We start from the raw sequence: 15,447 nt of genomic DNA, 5'->3' as shown, positions 1-15,447 counted from the left end.
TTAAAAGGTAGATTAAGGTAAAGTAATACACATTAAGAACTTCAAGGACAATATAAATAAAACTATTATCCTGGCCAAATAATGGGGAATAAATAAGCTGAGACGATCATTTTATGACTAAGCATAGCGATGAAAACACATAAGAACAACAGTCGTGAAACACCAAAGAACGGAGCGAAGACTTGAGTCATAGCAAGCTGACGAAAAAAAAAGTAAAAAAAAAAACATTCTGCTGTGCCGTGGCAACCGTTAATCAAATATTTTCACATGCTTTCAAAACCTACGTAGATGAGTTAGAACTAAACCAAGAGCCAAGCTTTTAAAATTCAAGTAAACACAAAACAGGGGAGGAAGGACCCGACACCTAATCCTCAAATCAGTTTCGAGTGAACAGAAACATCGACATTGGACATACATTGACAGAAACTTCAGGTGAACGACATACCTAACACATGGAAACGACTATAGTATCGTCTCATACTCAATCACTCGCCTCATACAAGCAACGAACAGATGAGAACCACAAAAATAAACGAGAATACAAACAGCACTCAGCCAGCGGACTAATATACCACTTCAAACCCCAAAAAAAATGAAACATCCATCAGAAAGATTGAAGTCGGAAAGAAGTTTACCTCCTTGTACGCAGCGAACGGGGAAAGACGAGCAAAGGGGCGATTGCAACACCGGAATGAGCTCCGAACCGTTTCGAAGACGAACCAACAAGCGAAGGAGACGGAATCGTGATTTCAGTTTCCTTAGTCGCCTAACTCACTCTCTCTTTGTTGCTCTTACGAAAACGACAGCGAAACGAAACAACTTCTCAACTTTTCAAAACAGTGCTCGATTATTCTTATATATTAAAGAACCAGAAAACTTTTCAACCCTTAAAATCTCTCCAGTACTCAAAACTATAACGATTTTCAACTCCGAAATTCCAACCCCTTTTCTAAAGGAGAAGAGGGGTCTAAATAGAAGGGGAAAAAGGGTTTCGGAAGAGGGAGGGCGGGAACGTGACTAGGCCCATTTCAATTCAAAATTTGAATCTCTTCCATTAATGGTGCCACAGCTTTTCCTGAAGAATTCGTCCTTTGCGGAAACGGAAAAAGGGGAAGGGATGGCTAGCGCGTCTGCCATAGCCGCGAACGCAGGCCTGCCATCCGCCGAAAGTACTGCACACGGTACGCTGGGTGAAGAAGGAGACGTTGGTGAAGAGAGAAGTCGCGTGGGGAGTCGAAAAACGCGGCTTGGGCTGCTTTTCGTACGCAGCTTCTGCATTTTTCTGGAGATGGCGTGGGTGTTCTGTACTGGGTAGCGCTGTCGAGAGGGGGAGCTCGCGTGGGAGAGACACGAGGTGAGGAAGAGAGGAAGTGAGAGAGCGTGAGGGAGACGCGGGGCGTGAAGGGGTGATTTTCCGTTTTTGGAGTACTGTTTTTCTGCGTTTTTTTTCTGCGTTCTTCTGGGTTCTGGGAATTGTTCCGTTTTGGGAAATGGCGTGGGTGAGGGGAAGAAGGAAAGGGGTACTGGTTCGGGGCAGGTATGGGCTGGGTCGAGTTTTTACAATTAGAGGGAATTGGGTTAGGATCATAGAATGGGTTGTGGGCTGAGAAAGGAATTTGGGCCTGGATCGTTTGGGCCTAGAAGTGTTGGGGTTGAAGGGAATTTGGGTCGGATTAAGAGAGGGGAGGTGTGGGCTGATGGTGATAAATGGTCAATTGATTTAAGATAAAAACGGATTTGGCGTAAATTCATTAACGAGTTCATTCATTTAGTAACATAATTTATTTAAATTATAAAATAATGATTCAAAATATAGTCGTGATTTAAAGTAAACTAGTTTAATAGAATACTTTCTAAACTTAAGATATACATATATACATATACATATACCTATATATGTATATATATATATATATATTTTAATTTTCGCAAGATTTATAAAACTAATTAACTTAAATAATTTGAAACACTCATGAAGCTCGATAATTAATTTATACCAACGTGGGTCAAAAATTGGGTGTCAACAATACATTAATTACGTGGATTGACTTCGAATTTGTATAATTAGTCATGTTTGTATATGTATAATTTGCCAGAATATACAAATACATATGTATAATACATAATTATTTAACCTATATACATATACAATTCACCTCTCTCCCACTCTCTGCCCTCTCTTGCTCGCATCTATCCTCCGTCTCCCAATCTCGCTCGCCTCTCTCCTTCCTCTCCCAATCTTGCTTGCCCTATATACAAATGTATTGTATATATACAATTATATGCATATACAATTCACCTCTCTCCCACTATCTCGATCACCTCTCTCCACCCTTCTCGATCTCGCTCGCCTATCTCCTCCCTCTCCTTGTCTCGCTCGCCTCTCTCCTCCCTCTCCCAATCTCTCTTGCCATATATACAAATACATATGTATAATATACAATTATCTAATATACATATACAATTCACCTTTCTTTCTTTTCCCCCTCTCTCTCGCCTCTCTCCTCTCTCTCTTCCAGTCTCGCGCGCCTCTCTCCTCCATATAACACGTAGCTATAAATTGTAATTATCAAACTATAGCTATGTAGGATAATTAATTACTTTTAAGTGGCTATATGTAAAAGTTTCCTTCTAATAATTAAATTCGTCAAGAAAATTACTGAAAGGAGAATTTTATTTATGTTACATTATATATAACATTCAAGTATAATACATATTTATGACCAGTGTCATCATAATAATCAGATGCAATGATCCTAGCATCTACTTATCACACATGACATCAGTTTTTTCCACCTACTAATAGATGATATGTTGGAAAAACTAATTATTCCCATTTTATGTTGGGTAAACAATTATTAATTATAGTAATTCTTAAAATTATTAGTCATTTATGTGTATATTTAATTCTATTTAATTTCTCTAGGGCATGTATCACAATATTATAGAGGATACATACAACTAATTTCATAGTTTAGGGTTAATTTGGATCTTTTAATTTCAAAGTCAAAATTGATATAATCACACAAATTTTATGATATATTTCAAATCATCAAATTAAAAAGTATCATTATAACTTTTAAAATTTCATATTGAGCTGAGGTATGACGTACAAAATGGAATAGAGGGAATGTACAATCCTTTATTTGCTATTTATTTGAAATTTACAAGCTCGATTTAGATCAAAAGATTGATAGAATTTTTTCATAAACATAATATTAGTAGCTTGAAGATCATTCTAACATTTAATTTCTATGTATGGTAAATGTATTTACCTGAATTATTAATCTTAACATTTATTTTGTTTTTAGGTTCACCATCAAATTATCGAAATTTGTATATGTGATGAAAGAACAAGGAGAAAATCTTCTTGTAGTCAAGACAATGATTGTGAAAAAATAAAAAAGAAAATATCCTTTTATATGTTTAATAAAGTGTTCCTCAGAAATAAATATGGGATTCAAAATAAAGACATGTTTAAGGTGTAAGAAAATAAGTTATTTTATTATAATAAAAGCTTAATCTGCTAAATTAGTGAGCATAATTATGTAGTTTTTCACTAATTTTGTATATACTAATTAGGTTCTGACTGAGTTGTGCAACTTGGGTTGTGAATGTTATCTCAATTTGCAAGCTAATTTACCCTTTAACTGGTAAGTAAAGCTATGGACTGAGTTCTCACTCTAAGCCAGTACCAGTAATTTGAAAAAACAATAGACATCTTGAACGACGGTCGATCAGTCCTTTTCTTCTGTTGATGGTGAGACTGATGCTTTGACTGTCTCCCATATCATTCGATAATAAAGATCCACTACTTGCCTTGTCGACGCTAAACTCAGTACCTCGCTTCCTTACTAGTACACCTACTAAACCCATACTCATTACGAATGTGTTCACGCGCCTTTCACGAGGCTACATTTATGTTTTTTAATTTCCGGACATTCTTAATGAAAATTTTGAATTTCTTACTGTATAGCACATATTTTACTATTTGGAGCATTTCATTATTTGATTATTTCTATATGATTTAATTAGTACAACTTTCTTCAATCATCTCGAAGATCATAACAATTTCTTTTATTTACGTCTCTCTCGACCAATAATAAAGACAGTTTTTCTTGTTTAAACTTTCTACATTTGTTTTAATTTCAAACTCGTCCGTTATCTTAAAAACACATGTTACACAATGACACAATAAAATATGCATAAATGAATATAAATTCATCATATATTACTTCAAATTTAATTAAAAAATAGTAAATAATATTTTCAGAAAAAAGGTAAAAACTAGTATTTATAGCCTACCATCAGTAATAAAACAAGATTCCAAATAAAAATGTGTCACATTTAGAGTTGAAAAACTAGTGGTCATGTTGATGAAATTCCAATTTAGAGAAGCTATGACCACCACTCGTTACAAATAGAACCAACTAGCATCCCAATCCATTCTCACCCTTAGCTTTTGTTCCATTTGGGAACAAAAACACACTATGCAAATTGTTCTGTCACAAAATTCTTCATCTTCATATTACTCCCATGGCCAAGAATCTGCCTCAATAACACTCTTTTTTACTCTACTTTACTATTTTATCAACAAACAAAAAAAATTGAAAAGTCATGACTTCTTCCTACTCTTTATGTTCTATTAGAAACTCTACTAAATTTGTAGCTAATAATTCTAATCTTTTCTTTCCAAGACAGAGGCTTTGTGTGTTTACCAATGAAACTCAGTTTCCCAAGAAAGATTTTCTTGTACTCAAGCCACAAACATGTTGTTTTTCATTTTTGAGACTGAAAAAATCCAGCTTTAAACACCCTTTTGCTGCTTTATCATCTTTTGCTGAATCAGATGATGAAAAAGGTGAGAACTTTGAAATCAAATCCCACCAAGAAAATACTATTTCCTCTGAGGATGAAGATGAGTTACCTGGAATGGCACAAGCTTTTCATATATCTTCAAGAACAGCTTCTGCTATATCAATATGCATTGCATTAGCTGCACTGATTTTGCCATTTTTCATGAAGTCATTGGGTCAAGGATTGGGATTCAAGTACAAAATTTTGTCATATGTAACAATCTTGTTTGGTTTTTACATGGCTTGGAATATTGGAGCTAATGATGTGGCAAATGCCATGGGAACTTCTGTTGGTTCAGGGGCGTTGAGTCTCCGACAAGCCGTTGTCATGGCTGGTGTTCTTGAATTTTCAGGGGCACTGTTAATGGGAACACATGTTACTAATACAATGCAGAAGGGTATTCTTGTGGCTAATGTTTTCCAAGGAAAAGATACTTTACTATTTGCTGGTCTGCTTTCTTCCTTGGCTGCTGCAGGGACATGGTTGCAGGTGCATTCCCTTTAGTATAGACTACTGATGAATATGCTTTTAAATAGAGTTAGTAGCAAGTACCTTTTACAAGTAACATAATTGTGTATATTTCACATATACCACAAGTATATAGAACTTAAACAAGTACTAATTAACACAAGTGTGGCTTAGGGGTTAATGAAGTCAGAAAAGTTCCTGAAGATCAACCAGTAGATGATTTCTTGTTCTATTTGCCTAAGTTTTGATGAGCGAACTTACCGGAAACCTGTTCTAGCCGCTACGGGAGGCAACTGAACACTACTGTAAATAAAAACTAAAAAATGAATCAGTGACATGAATGGGAAACCCACTGAAATGCCTGACCTTTAAGGGGTTGTTTGGTATGGGCATTGGGGTAGACTAAGTTATCACATGGATTGGGATATCCGTGGAATTAGTTATCCCACCATATATATCGGATAATATAACAGAAAATTATGTAGTGTCTACTTCGGCCATTTTTGGTAAACCAGATGGCTGAATGATTACATTGGTGACTATCCCATAAAATAGTCCAGCATTTTATGACGGGATTATTATCCCTCGTTCAAACAACCCCTAAGTCGTCTTGAGTTTCTTGTCACTAGATAAAACTAAGAACAACTTAGGCAAATTGCTCCCTTGTACTGATGATGCATAGATTATCCAAATCAACTATGGATAGACTTAATAGATGTGCTTGACATAACTTTATTTTATGTTCTTATGGGAATGGCATAAGTAATTAATTAACAAATACTTGTGTTTTGACTATCAATGTTGATCATAAGCCCGAGCTGACAAATAGTAAACATCAACATTTCACATGTAACTTCTTGGTTGTTTTCACATGACACAAATGTAACTTCAGTTCAAATTGCATGGGAAACAGAGACTACAAATTGCCCGACGGAATAACTTTTTAGACTATAATTGCCAAAAAATGGCTAATAAGTATTAACTAGAACCTCTGCCTTCCCTTCATGTTTCATTCAGATGAATCTCCATTATATCACTCTGCATCTATCTGATCATGCATTTCACAGATGAAACACTGTTGTCCATTTAGCAATTCGCCAAGTACTCTCGTATGAAGTTTCTGGTTAGCTCCTTGTTTTCTTGCTCAGGTTGCATCATATTATGGTTTGCCAGTATCCACAACACATTGTATTGTAGGATCCATGGTTGGTTTTGGTCTTGTTTATGGGGGAACTGGTGCAGTCTTTTGGAGTTCACTGGCAAGGGTAATTTCCTCATGGGTTATCTCACCTTTACTGGGAGCAGTGGTGTCCTTTCTCGTGTACAAATGCATACGGAGGGTATGTTCTTCTGATGTGCATACTCTGTATCAGGCTCTAGTCACAAGACTTTCTTAATCCAACTTGCAATTCCTAATCCTGGTGTTTCTTTTACTTTTTATAGTTTGTGTACAGTGCTCGGAACCCAGGAAAAGCGGCTGCAACAGCTGCACCAATTTCTGTCTTTCTTGGTGTCACTGGAATCTCTTTCGTAGCTCTCCCTTTGAGCAAGACTTTGAATCTAGCTCTTGGCCAGGCTATAACTTGTGGCGCCATTAGTGCATTTGCAGTTGACAGGATCATCCGGGGCCAACTTGGCCACCTCCTGGCCAAGGCCAGTTCAAAAGAACCAGAAGAACCAGAAACTACTGACACTAAAAACATTGGATTTCTTTCAGACATTGCAGGTCCTAAAGGAACACAACTGAAAATAGTTTATGGCGTTTTTGGCTATATGCAAGTCTTATCAGCCTGCTTCATGTCATTTGCTCATGGTGGAAATGATGTCTCCAATGCAATAGGGCCATTGGCTGCAGCATTATCCATTCTTCAAGGTGGGCTCAGTGCAGCTGATATTGTTATTCCAAATGATGTTCTAGCATGGGGAGGCTTTGGAATTGTGGCAGGACTAACAATGTGGGGATACAGAGTGATTGCAACTATTGGAAAGAAGATAACAGAATTAACACCCACCAGGGGATTTGCAGCTGAGTTTGCAGCCGCATCTGTGGTTTTGTGCGCGTCCAAGCTGGGCTTACCAATCTCAGGCACACATACCTTGGTGGGAGCAGTCATGGGTGTTGGTTTTGCTCGAGGATTTAACAGTGTAAGAGCAGAGACAGTGAGAGAGATTGCAACTTCCTGGGCAGTGACAATTCCAGCTGGTGCTACCTTTGCTGTTATTTACACATGGATATTCACTAAGCTCTTGTCATACTTGCTCTGAGTGTAAATTAACAGACAATGCAGCACAAACTTCTCGGTGTATGTGATTAATTAGGAAACACAAAGATGGACTTCCTGTCGTGATTTGAGAACTGCAATTTTTTAACCTCATTGATCTATGAGCAGAGAGTGATAGTCCATTCGTTTGGACGAAGAACAAGGAATCTGTTTTGTTGTCTGTTAGCAATTTGCTTTCCTATGAATTTTGCTACTTAAACTATTGCTTCAGTTGGTCTTAGCTCAAGCTGTATTCTACAACATAGAACAACTTCCAAAAATTCTCGAGACCACACTAAATGTTTCGATCAAGCTATATCAGCAACCATTAAAATTTGCCAATGGACGTAGCACCAAATATAAAGTTTCTCTAAAATATTTAAGCCTCAAAAGATATTTTCTCTACAGCTAATGAATATAAAGAAGTTAAAGCGCATGAATTCACTTACTAACGCCTGAGTACTAAACCAAGGATAATATTGACAGCATCCCAAGTACATCTATGGTGACTGTAATACAAACAGGTGGTTCAGGAACCAAAAGATCCTACATGAGCTTCTAAATTTTCTGTTGGACTTGAGCAAATGTGATTTTTTCTTTGTATTTTACTCAAAAGTGAATGTAGCTTATACCGATACCGGATTCATCTGAACCTAGTACTTTCAAAACCAGAGCATAAATATATATGTAAACATTCACAAAAATAGCAACAAATAGTAGATATGAACTCATAACTTTAAACATATAATGGGTTCAACACTAACAACCTTAGATGTTGAACCCGTAAAATTTATATATTAGATTCACCACTAATTTTACTTCCATGTCAGGTAGCTGATCTTCGACATTAAAGTTTGAAACCATTGTTCACATACTTGGGACCAGTAGGTTAGCACTCCAGTTACCAATTAACAAGAGACTAAAAATTAAGATGTTGTAGACTGAAAGCACAGGTAGTAGGGCCATTTCATATGAGTAACGAAAAATACGGTCTGAGGTGGGTCTGTGGAATAAAGGAAGGCAGTACAGGGAACACGAGAAAATGAGGAGGCACACTAATGTCTGATAGTGGGTCTGTGTTCTTTATACAAGTAAAGAGATCAGTCTAACTTCGACAAAATGATTAAAATCTAATGTTGTCCAATTTGATCACACTGTGCATGCATAATTTAAACAGGAAATATTGTGATAATTATAAAAAATGAAGATACTTTTATTTCTTGGATATTCAGAGCTGTGAATGTTTATGTGGTATATTACATAGTACAAAGGTTTCTCCTTCCTTGTCTGTCCAGCTGTTTTCCAGCAGGTAACATTTGTAACCAATAAAAGTAATGACTCATAAGAATTAAGAAATAAGAACGAAAAAAGAACACAAATCTTGCAAAACTGATACAAGAAGACCATGAACTCTCCTAGCAAAAGATAGACCATTGCAGTTAAAACAGCATAAGAGAATTGACATACCAGATGTTTTTGGTTCTAGTTAAACGGGTTGAGAACCAGGTGAAAGGGATACTTATGGAGAAATCTCCTCTATTGACTCTAGATTAGGTTCCCATCTCGAATCCTTCCATGATTTCAGAGTCGGGATAGGAGGTACAAATGGCTTCTTCTCCTGCTGCATTTTCTTCCATAACCAACCAGACCATTTCTCTTTGGAGGCATAGAAGTGCTTTGCGAAAGTGATAGAGTCCTCTGAACAATCTCCGTTTACATTCACAACTACTTCCCGATCATACTTAGGCTCCTCGATTTCAGTGGGATATTTTGCTTTATGAGTGTGTCTTTGCTTCAGTTTCTCTACACTACTAGACGGGATTACTAAGTATTTTTGCCCAGGCAATAGAATATCATCTGCAGTGAGAAGAGATTCATGGGGACGATTGAAGAAGTCTGGCAGAGCTACATGCCTTCCTGGATAGTTCTTTAATAACTGAGCTGCAGAAATGGCACAGTCGTACATATCTACCTTCCCACCAGGATGAACTATCCGCACTGTGATATCCTTAAGTTGCAAACTCAGGCTAAAAGAATCAGTTTCCTTCAACTTTTTCTTTTTTTCAGATTCTCTGTCAGTATTCTGGCCTCTTCCTGACTTGTTACCACAAAGCTTCAGCATTTCCAGCAATTAGAAGGCCCCTACAACAGTTACCAGCATCTTGGATCAGAAACAGAAAACTAGGAGTGTAGTTGCTGTCAGATATCTCTATATAAACAAGTCTCCAGCATAATAACATATTTTGTTTCTCTAGGCCAGCCATTATGAGTTTTAACATTATCTCAAATGATAAGTGATAACTCCAAAGGCCAAATAGAAAATTATATCCCCCAACAATAAAATCTCTTTGTATTCTCCTCAACCGGCAAAAACCAAAGTCTTCCATGATTAAGTATCCAAGTATATTCTGTTTCAAAAATATACAAATTTTGTTTTGTGCCAGGTCTGCAAACACATCCTTGTGCTCATATCGTACTCCCAGAGCCCTGATGGCACTTGACGTTCTAGCTTTTTCCTTCTCCCACTAATCCAGTTGTTATGAATGATAAAACAACCTTTCATCAAGCAGGCTTCCTTCACATTTCTTTCTTGCCAAAGATCTTTATATGCACCATTTGGAAAGAGGTCTCTGTCCAGGAATTGAACGGTCAGGTTTGTGTGAGGTTCTAAGCATCTGCTGTCATCTATGCGATTATATCCACCTTCCCCGCACAACATATCATAGAAGCTTGGTTGCTCAGAGAGATTTGAGTTTGCTGCATGCTCCACGACCTTCTCAAGTGCAGCAATAGTCATAGCATCCGAATGAGCATAATAGAACCCAGAATTCAGACGTCGAGGTAAGTTTATAGGTCCTGTAGTTGAGCCATACATATGTGCAAATAAAGAGACATTTAGCTTAAATCAAGTGGCAGGTAACAGTTTATCTTCCAACACACAAGCATGCTATAAGTAGATATCTTCCTCTTGAAAATTAATCCCACTAATTAACTACTCCCTGAAATGTCTTACTTTCCTTTTAGTCCGTTTTAAAAAGAATGTCTCCTTCCTTTTTGGCAACTATTTTATTTCAACTTTCTGCATGGCATGTCTAAGACCACAAGAGTAAAGGGCATTTTGGTACATTTACATATCTTTAATTAAGAGGACAAGATTCAAAAGTTTCTTTACTTTCAAAAGTCAATACCAGACAAACAAATTGAAAAGAACGGAGTACTTTTTTAGTACTCCAAATCACAGGATTCAACAAAAAAAAGATAGTGTCCTTCAAAGGGAAATACATAAATACCTGTCAACTTGTATTCATCTGATTGTGCCACAAGAACTGCAGGGCCAAACGAGCTAAGCAAGGGGAGTGGATTCTTGAACCAATAAATATCAACATCACTCATTAATACATTGTAACCAAGCTTCAGTATCTCCAGAACCATTCTGGACTTGACTTTGGTTACTTTCTGAAAGCACTCAGTGCCAAAATGACAGTTGTCAAAGCTGATCTTCGTCTCAAGATTGGCATACTTGAAGACGGGTAGACCCTAGAAACACAAGTTCATCTTAGTATTTTAGTAACTGGTAAAACAGAAGGGAGGGGGATGACATCTTAACATTCTGTATATGGGGTCAGACATATAGTGTTCCCAAGAAATTGAGGTAGTCATAATAAATGGCAGGCATATTAGGCGGGAAGATAAGTTTGTGAGCTATTACTAAGATGCAGCAATGGTTTAACCTGTCAATCACATTTAGCGTGGAGAATATTAGTTAACAAACAAAATAGTTTACCTGCATGACACAGAACTCATATATATCATCGTCAAGAGCACAGACCAAAAAGTTAGAGATCTGGAGATGGTTTAGCCTGCAGACCCAACTCATTAGCATGTCCTTGTAACTATACCCAACAACTGCTAGCACAACTGTCTTATTTTTGTCTGCACGAAGTGAGAGTAATATTTCTAAAGACAAGGAAAGTGAAATTGGCATCGACACATTCAAGTAGTTCTTCACAGAGCAGTCCTTAGCTCCCTCAGTTGATCTGATAGTATCAATGCACTCTAAAGTATTCTTCTCTATTGTTGACTTGAACATAACTTCTTTTCCTAAACTCGATGATCCTTTATAACTCAAAGGGTAAACAACCATTTGTGCGGAGTTTATGAAGAGATAGTATCCTCCACACTGAAAAAGTCTAAATATGTTAGAGAAGTTCTGTTCATGGAAATATAATGATCCATAAAGCATTGCCAAATTGGAATTGCCAGCGACTTCCCAAAACCTTTTTCCAGTAGCCAGGCCAAGAAAATTGCCACTGGTGCGATCGAAATCCTGGCCAAGGTCATTAAGGTACAGATTGGAAATGGCCCAACTAGCATCAAAAACAAATCTGAAATCAGATAGCAGGGCTTCATTTATAAGCCAGCGATTATGAAGCCCCTTCCCATATAGAAAAGGGGGAAGGACTCCTTTATGCAAGGGAAGATCTCCACTGTTCCATGCTATTAGCATTTTTTCCTCACAAAGGTTCCATTCCCATTCTTGTGAAAGGAAATCCTGCAACTACAGGAACAGCATACTCAAATTAAGAAGTTTCCTCAAGAGTCAAGACTGATCCTGTCCAAATCAATTGTATGGTCCCTTTTTAACCATACCTTTTGGGTCTTCACTCGGCTTCCATCATCTCGGATCCAATGTTTTCCATCTGCATCCAAGTGAAATGGGAAGTGGGGCACACTTTTTGATGAAGAAAAAAGGAGCCAATCATGATCAAGTCTATGAGCATGTCTGATAGTTTTAATGAAGTCTGACAAGAGTACAGTGTTTGGATCAATCACAACAGAAACATCTGAAGAAGATGCTTTTGACCTTGCAACCATGGAATGAAAAAATGGTGTGCCTAGGAACCTAAAATAAAAATTATAGTAACAGCTCAAAATTTCCAGATAAAACTAAAACCTAAAACTGACAAAAATAATGTAAGTTTACATACAACCCAATAAATCTGGTTCTTAGCAAAGTGATCACCAAATTGATCCTCTTCTCAAACTCTTTCATTCAGCTACTAAGCTCTAAAGTTATTGTTTGATGCAAAATACATTTGTCAATCTACATACAATGTGTAAGCTTAATCCTGATACTAAGGGGTGAAATACCAACTTGGACCATTTGTCATAAAGTAACTTAACCAACAACTGTGACTATATCCTATTTCTCTGTGTATGCTCAATGTTTGTGTTATTTATAAACATGTACGACCATTGGAGATATAATTACAAGTTCAAAACCAAACTTAATTTAGAAGTCCTACTTTTTGGCATTAAAAAATTCCAGTATCAGCATAGTGCCAGAGATTATATCCAGCCTCTTTGCAGAAATGCAAAGGGAATACTGCAAACAGTATATACCCACTCTCCTCTTACTAACCAAAAGCACTTTGTGCACAGGATAAGTCCCTTTTTATGCAGATTGACTGTGTCAAAATCGCTAACTAACAAGAAAACAATTAAATTTCAGGTATGATTACTGAGCTTAACTTTATCCATGTTAATCGTAAAATTACAAAACTACTTTTGTCTCGTTTAAGTAAGAACTTAACTTTACGGACAATAATGGGAAAGAAAACGAACATTTCTCCTATAGTCCTATTAAAGTAACTCGACTTTATCCATAATAACAGTCAAGTCCCAAAACGTCCCACTATAACAACAAACATATCCATCAAGGTGATTTGACTATTATGGTTAATATAGTTTGTAACTTTATTTCCCAGAGAAAACACAAAAAGTACTTGCATAAAAGAGACTAACTAAGAAAACAAAGTACAATCATACGTGAAATCGATGTTAGGCTCAACTGATACCCTGTGACTGAATAATTCAGCAAAGGAGAAAACAGAAGAGTCTTGGCTGAAAAGAACAACACTAATATCTGGTGACAAGCCAAGCCAAGATCGAATAGCAAGAGCCTGTCTTTCCCCAACAGTACCCACAAAAGGCCTTGGCGCTGTAAATATGGTAATACTAGGACCATCCACCAATTCACCATTGAAAAGCATGGTCTTCTTTATCTGACCTTTAAAATAAGATGGCAATGGCATAAATTGAGTAGCATAAAAGGAGACGCCAATCAAGATAAAACCCCATACCCAAATCAACCACAACCCAAGAAGCTTTGCCTGTTAAATCCACCAAAAGAGAGAAGACAAAGAAAAATCAACATTTATTTGAGAATAAAGAATACAAGATCATAGTAAATACATAAAGTTAAAAGCTTTGTTGAACATAATAGCATAGTAAATACAGAAAGGGGATAAAGAACACAATAGCATATTAAAGTTGAAAACTTTGTTGAAGTTGAGTGGCAATAAGCATAGTAAAAGCATAAAATTGAGAAAGAAATGAATCTTGATTGTAGTAAATGCATAAAGATGTAAGCTTTGTTGAAAATGTACCTTCTTGTTGTGGAGATAATGGAAGAGAATAGATTGAAAGGAGTTCATTGTTGTTTGTGAAAGTAAGGGGTTCATGATTTGTGGAGCTTTAAGGGAATAAAAGTCGATAATAAGTGAAAAAGTTGACAATAGCAGCAGCAGCAGCAACGCCGTGGGAAAAGCATGGAAATGGAGAAGGGGAAGTTAAAAGCATGTGAGGCATTATGCGTTAGGCAGCCGTAGGTTTTAAGGGTCAACGTTTCTTCACTAAGTAGTTATTATTTTAATGGTGAGTGAATGAGTGCAGATGCAACTATCAAATTGGAAGTGGAACTTCAACTTACAATCCTTCATTATGGAAATAGAAAATGATATGTCAAAAGTGAAAAATCTATTTTTAGAATAGTGGACTAGACGGAGTAAGGCCCGTTTGGATTGGCTTAATAAAAGCAGCTTTAAAAAGTACTTTTGAAAGTGTTGAAACTTATTTTTAAAATAAACAGTTATGCGTTTGGATAAAAGTGCTGAAGTTGTTATGCCAAACGTGAAAAGGGAAAAATAGAACAAAGAGATGTTAGGGTTATATGGGTAATTTGAAGATTGTATAAAAATATTAAGGGAAAAAACATAAAAATGTGGTCAACTTAAAACAGCTTATAAGCTAAAAAAAAAAAAACACCCCTACCCCAGCTTTTAACTTTTGGCTTAAAATAAGTTTTTTTTTAGTATTGCCAAACAGTTAAATAAATCAAAAAACAGTTTTTAAGTCAGTTTGACCAGCTTTTAAGCTGAGCCAAACAAGTTCTAAGTATTATATTTTCTTCCTTTCTCCATTACACTTGCCTCATTATGAGTTCGAGGTAATGTGACGATCTTAACTTAAGCATACCTCAATATACACAGATCAGAGTAAAACTGAGAACTGTGGGTTGATGGTCAGTAATTGGTATCAACCATGGTGAATTTTTCGAAAATTGAAGATCTAAAAAATAGAAATAAAGATTCAACTTAATGCAGACACAAACATCAAATGAGAGGATTTCCTCAATTGACATACAACTTGATTAATCCAAATATATTAAACCTCATTACATCCTAATACAAGTAAATAATTTATAATTTAAAGCAAATTTTAAAACATTTGTAGATCTAATTTGCTTTTAAATTGAAAAACATGCTAATAATAATGTATGGTTTGATACAAGAACACAAAAACATATTAACAATTCTAAGTTTTTCCCAGTCCCTTTGCTTTGAGATAAACAAAAATGAAATACACATTCTAAAAATTATTACAGTTTCTAAGTTGATCCATACTCCACCAAGTTTTTCTTTTCCTTTTTTGACAGGCATTTATACTTTACATGGAACATTTATCAGCCATCCCTATCATAAAATGGCAACCCCTGGGGAGCAATCACAACTGAATAGCT

General features: G+C 36.4%; 2 protein-coding genes across 6 annotated transcripts; one reads left to right on the top strand and one right to left on the bottom strand.

Annotated features, from left to right (window-relative positions):
* Positions 1-4,321: 4,321 nt before the first annotated feature.
* Positions 4,322-7,827, top strand: LOC101267311 (inorganic phosphate transporter 2-1, chloroplastic). Its single transcript, XM_004239080.5, has 3 exons — positions 4,322-5,346; positions 6,474-6,665; positions 6,769-7,827. Exons 1-3 carry the CDS (start codon positions 4,618-4,620, stop codon positions 7,588-7,590), a joined length of 1,743 nt encoding a protein of 580 aa, XP_004239128.2. The 5' UTR covers positions 4,322-4,617; the 3' UTR covers positions 7,591-7,827.
* Positions 7,828-8,775: 948 nt separating this feature from the next.
* Positions 8,776-14,343, bottom strand: LOC109120362 (beta-arabinofuranosyltransferase RAY1). 5 transcript variants are annotated; one of them, XM_026031098.2, is made up of 6 exons: positions 14,036-14,343; positions 13,416-13,759; positions 12,237-12,489; positions 11,371-12,144; positions 10,877-11,123; positions 8,776-10,442 (listed from the first exon to the last, which is right to left on the bottom strand). In XM_026031098.2, exons 1-6 carry the CDS (start codon positions 14,108-14,110, stop codon positions 10,000-10,002), a joined length of 2,136 nt encoding a protein of 711 aa, XP_025886883.2. In that variant the 5' UTR covers positions 14,111-14,343; the 3' UTR covers positions 8,776-9,999. The 5 variants fall into 5 exon arrangements, with proteins under 5 accessions (XP_025886883.2, XP_069153989.1, XP_025886880.1 ...); XM_069297888.1 differs by having other exon boundaries at positions 11,371-12,138; positions 14,036-14,258; XM_026031095.2 differs by having other exon boundaries at positions 12,237-12,388; positions 14,036-14,188.
* Positions 14,344-15,447: the final 1,104 nt, after the last annotated feature.

Source organism: Solanum lycopersicum, chromosome 5, assembly GCF_036512215.1.
Source record: "Solanum lycopersicum chromosome 5, SLM_r2.1".
In the NCBI taxonomy this organism is placed as follows: Eukaryota; Viridiplantae; Streptophyta; class Magnoliopsida; order Solanales; family Solanaceae; genus Solanum; species Solanum lycopersicum.
This window is presented reverse-complemented; position numbering and strand designations above follow the sequence as displayed.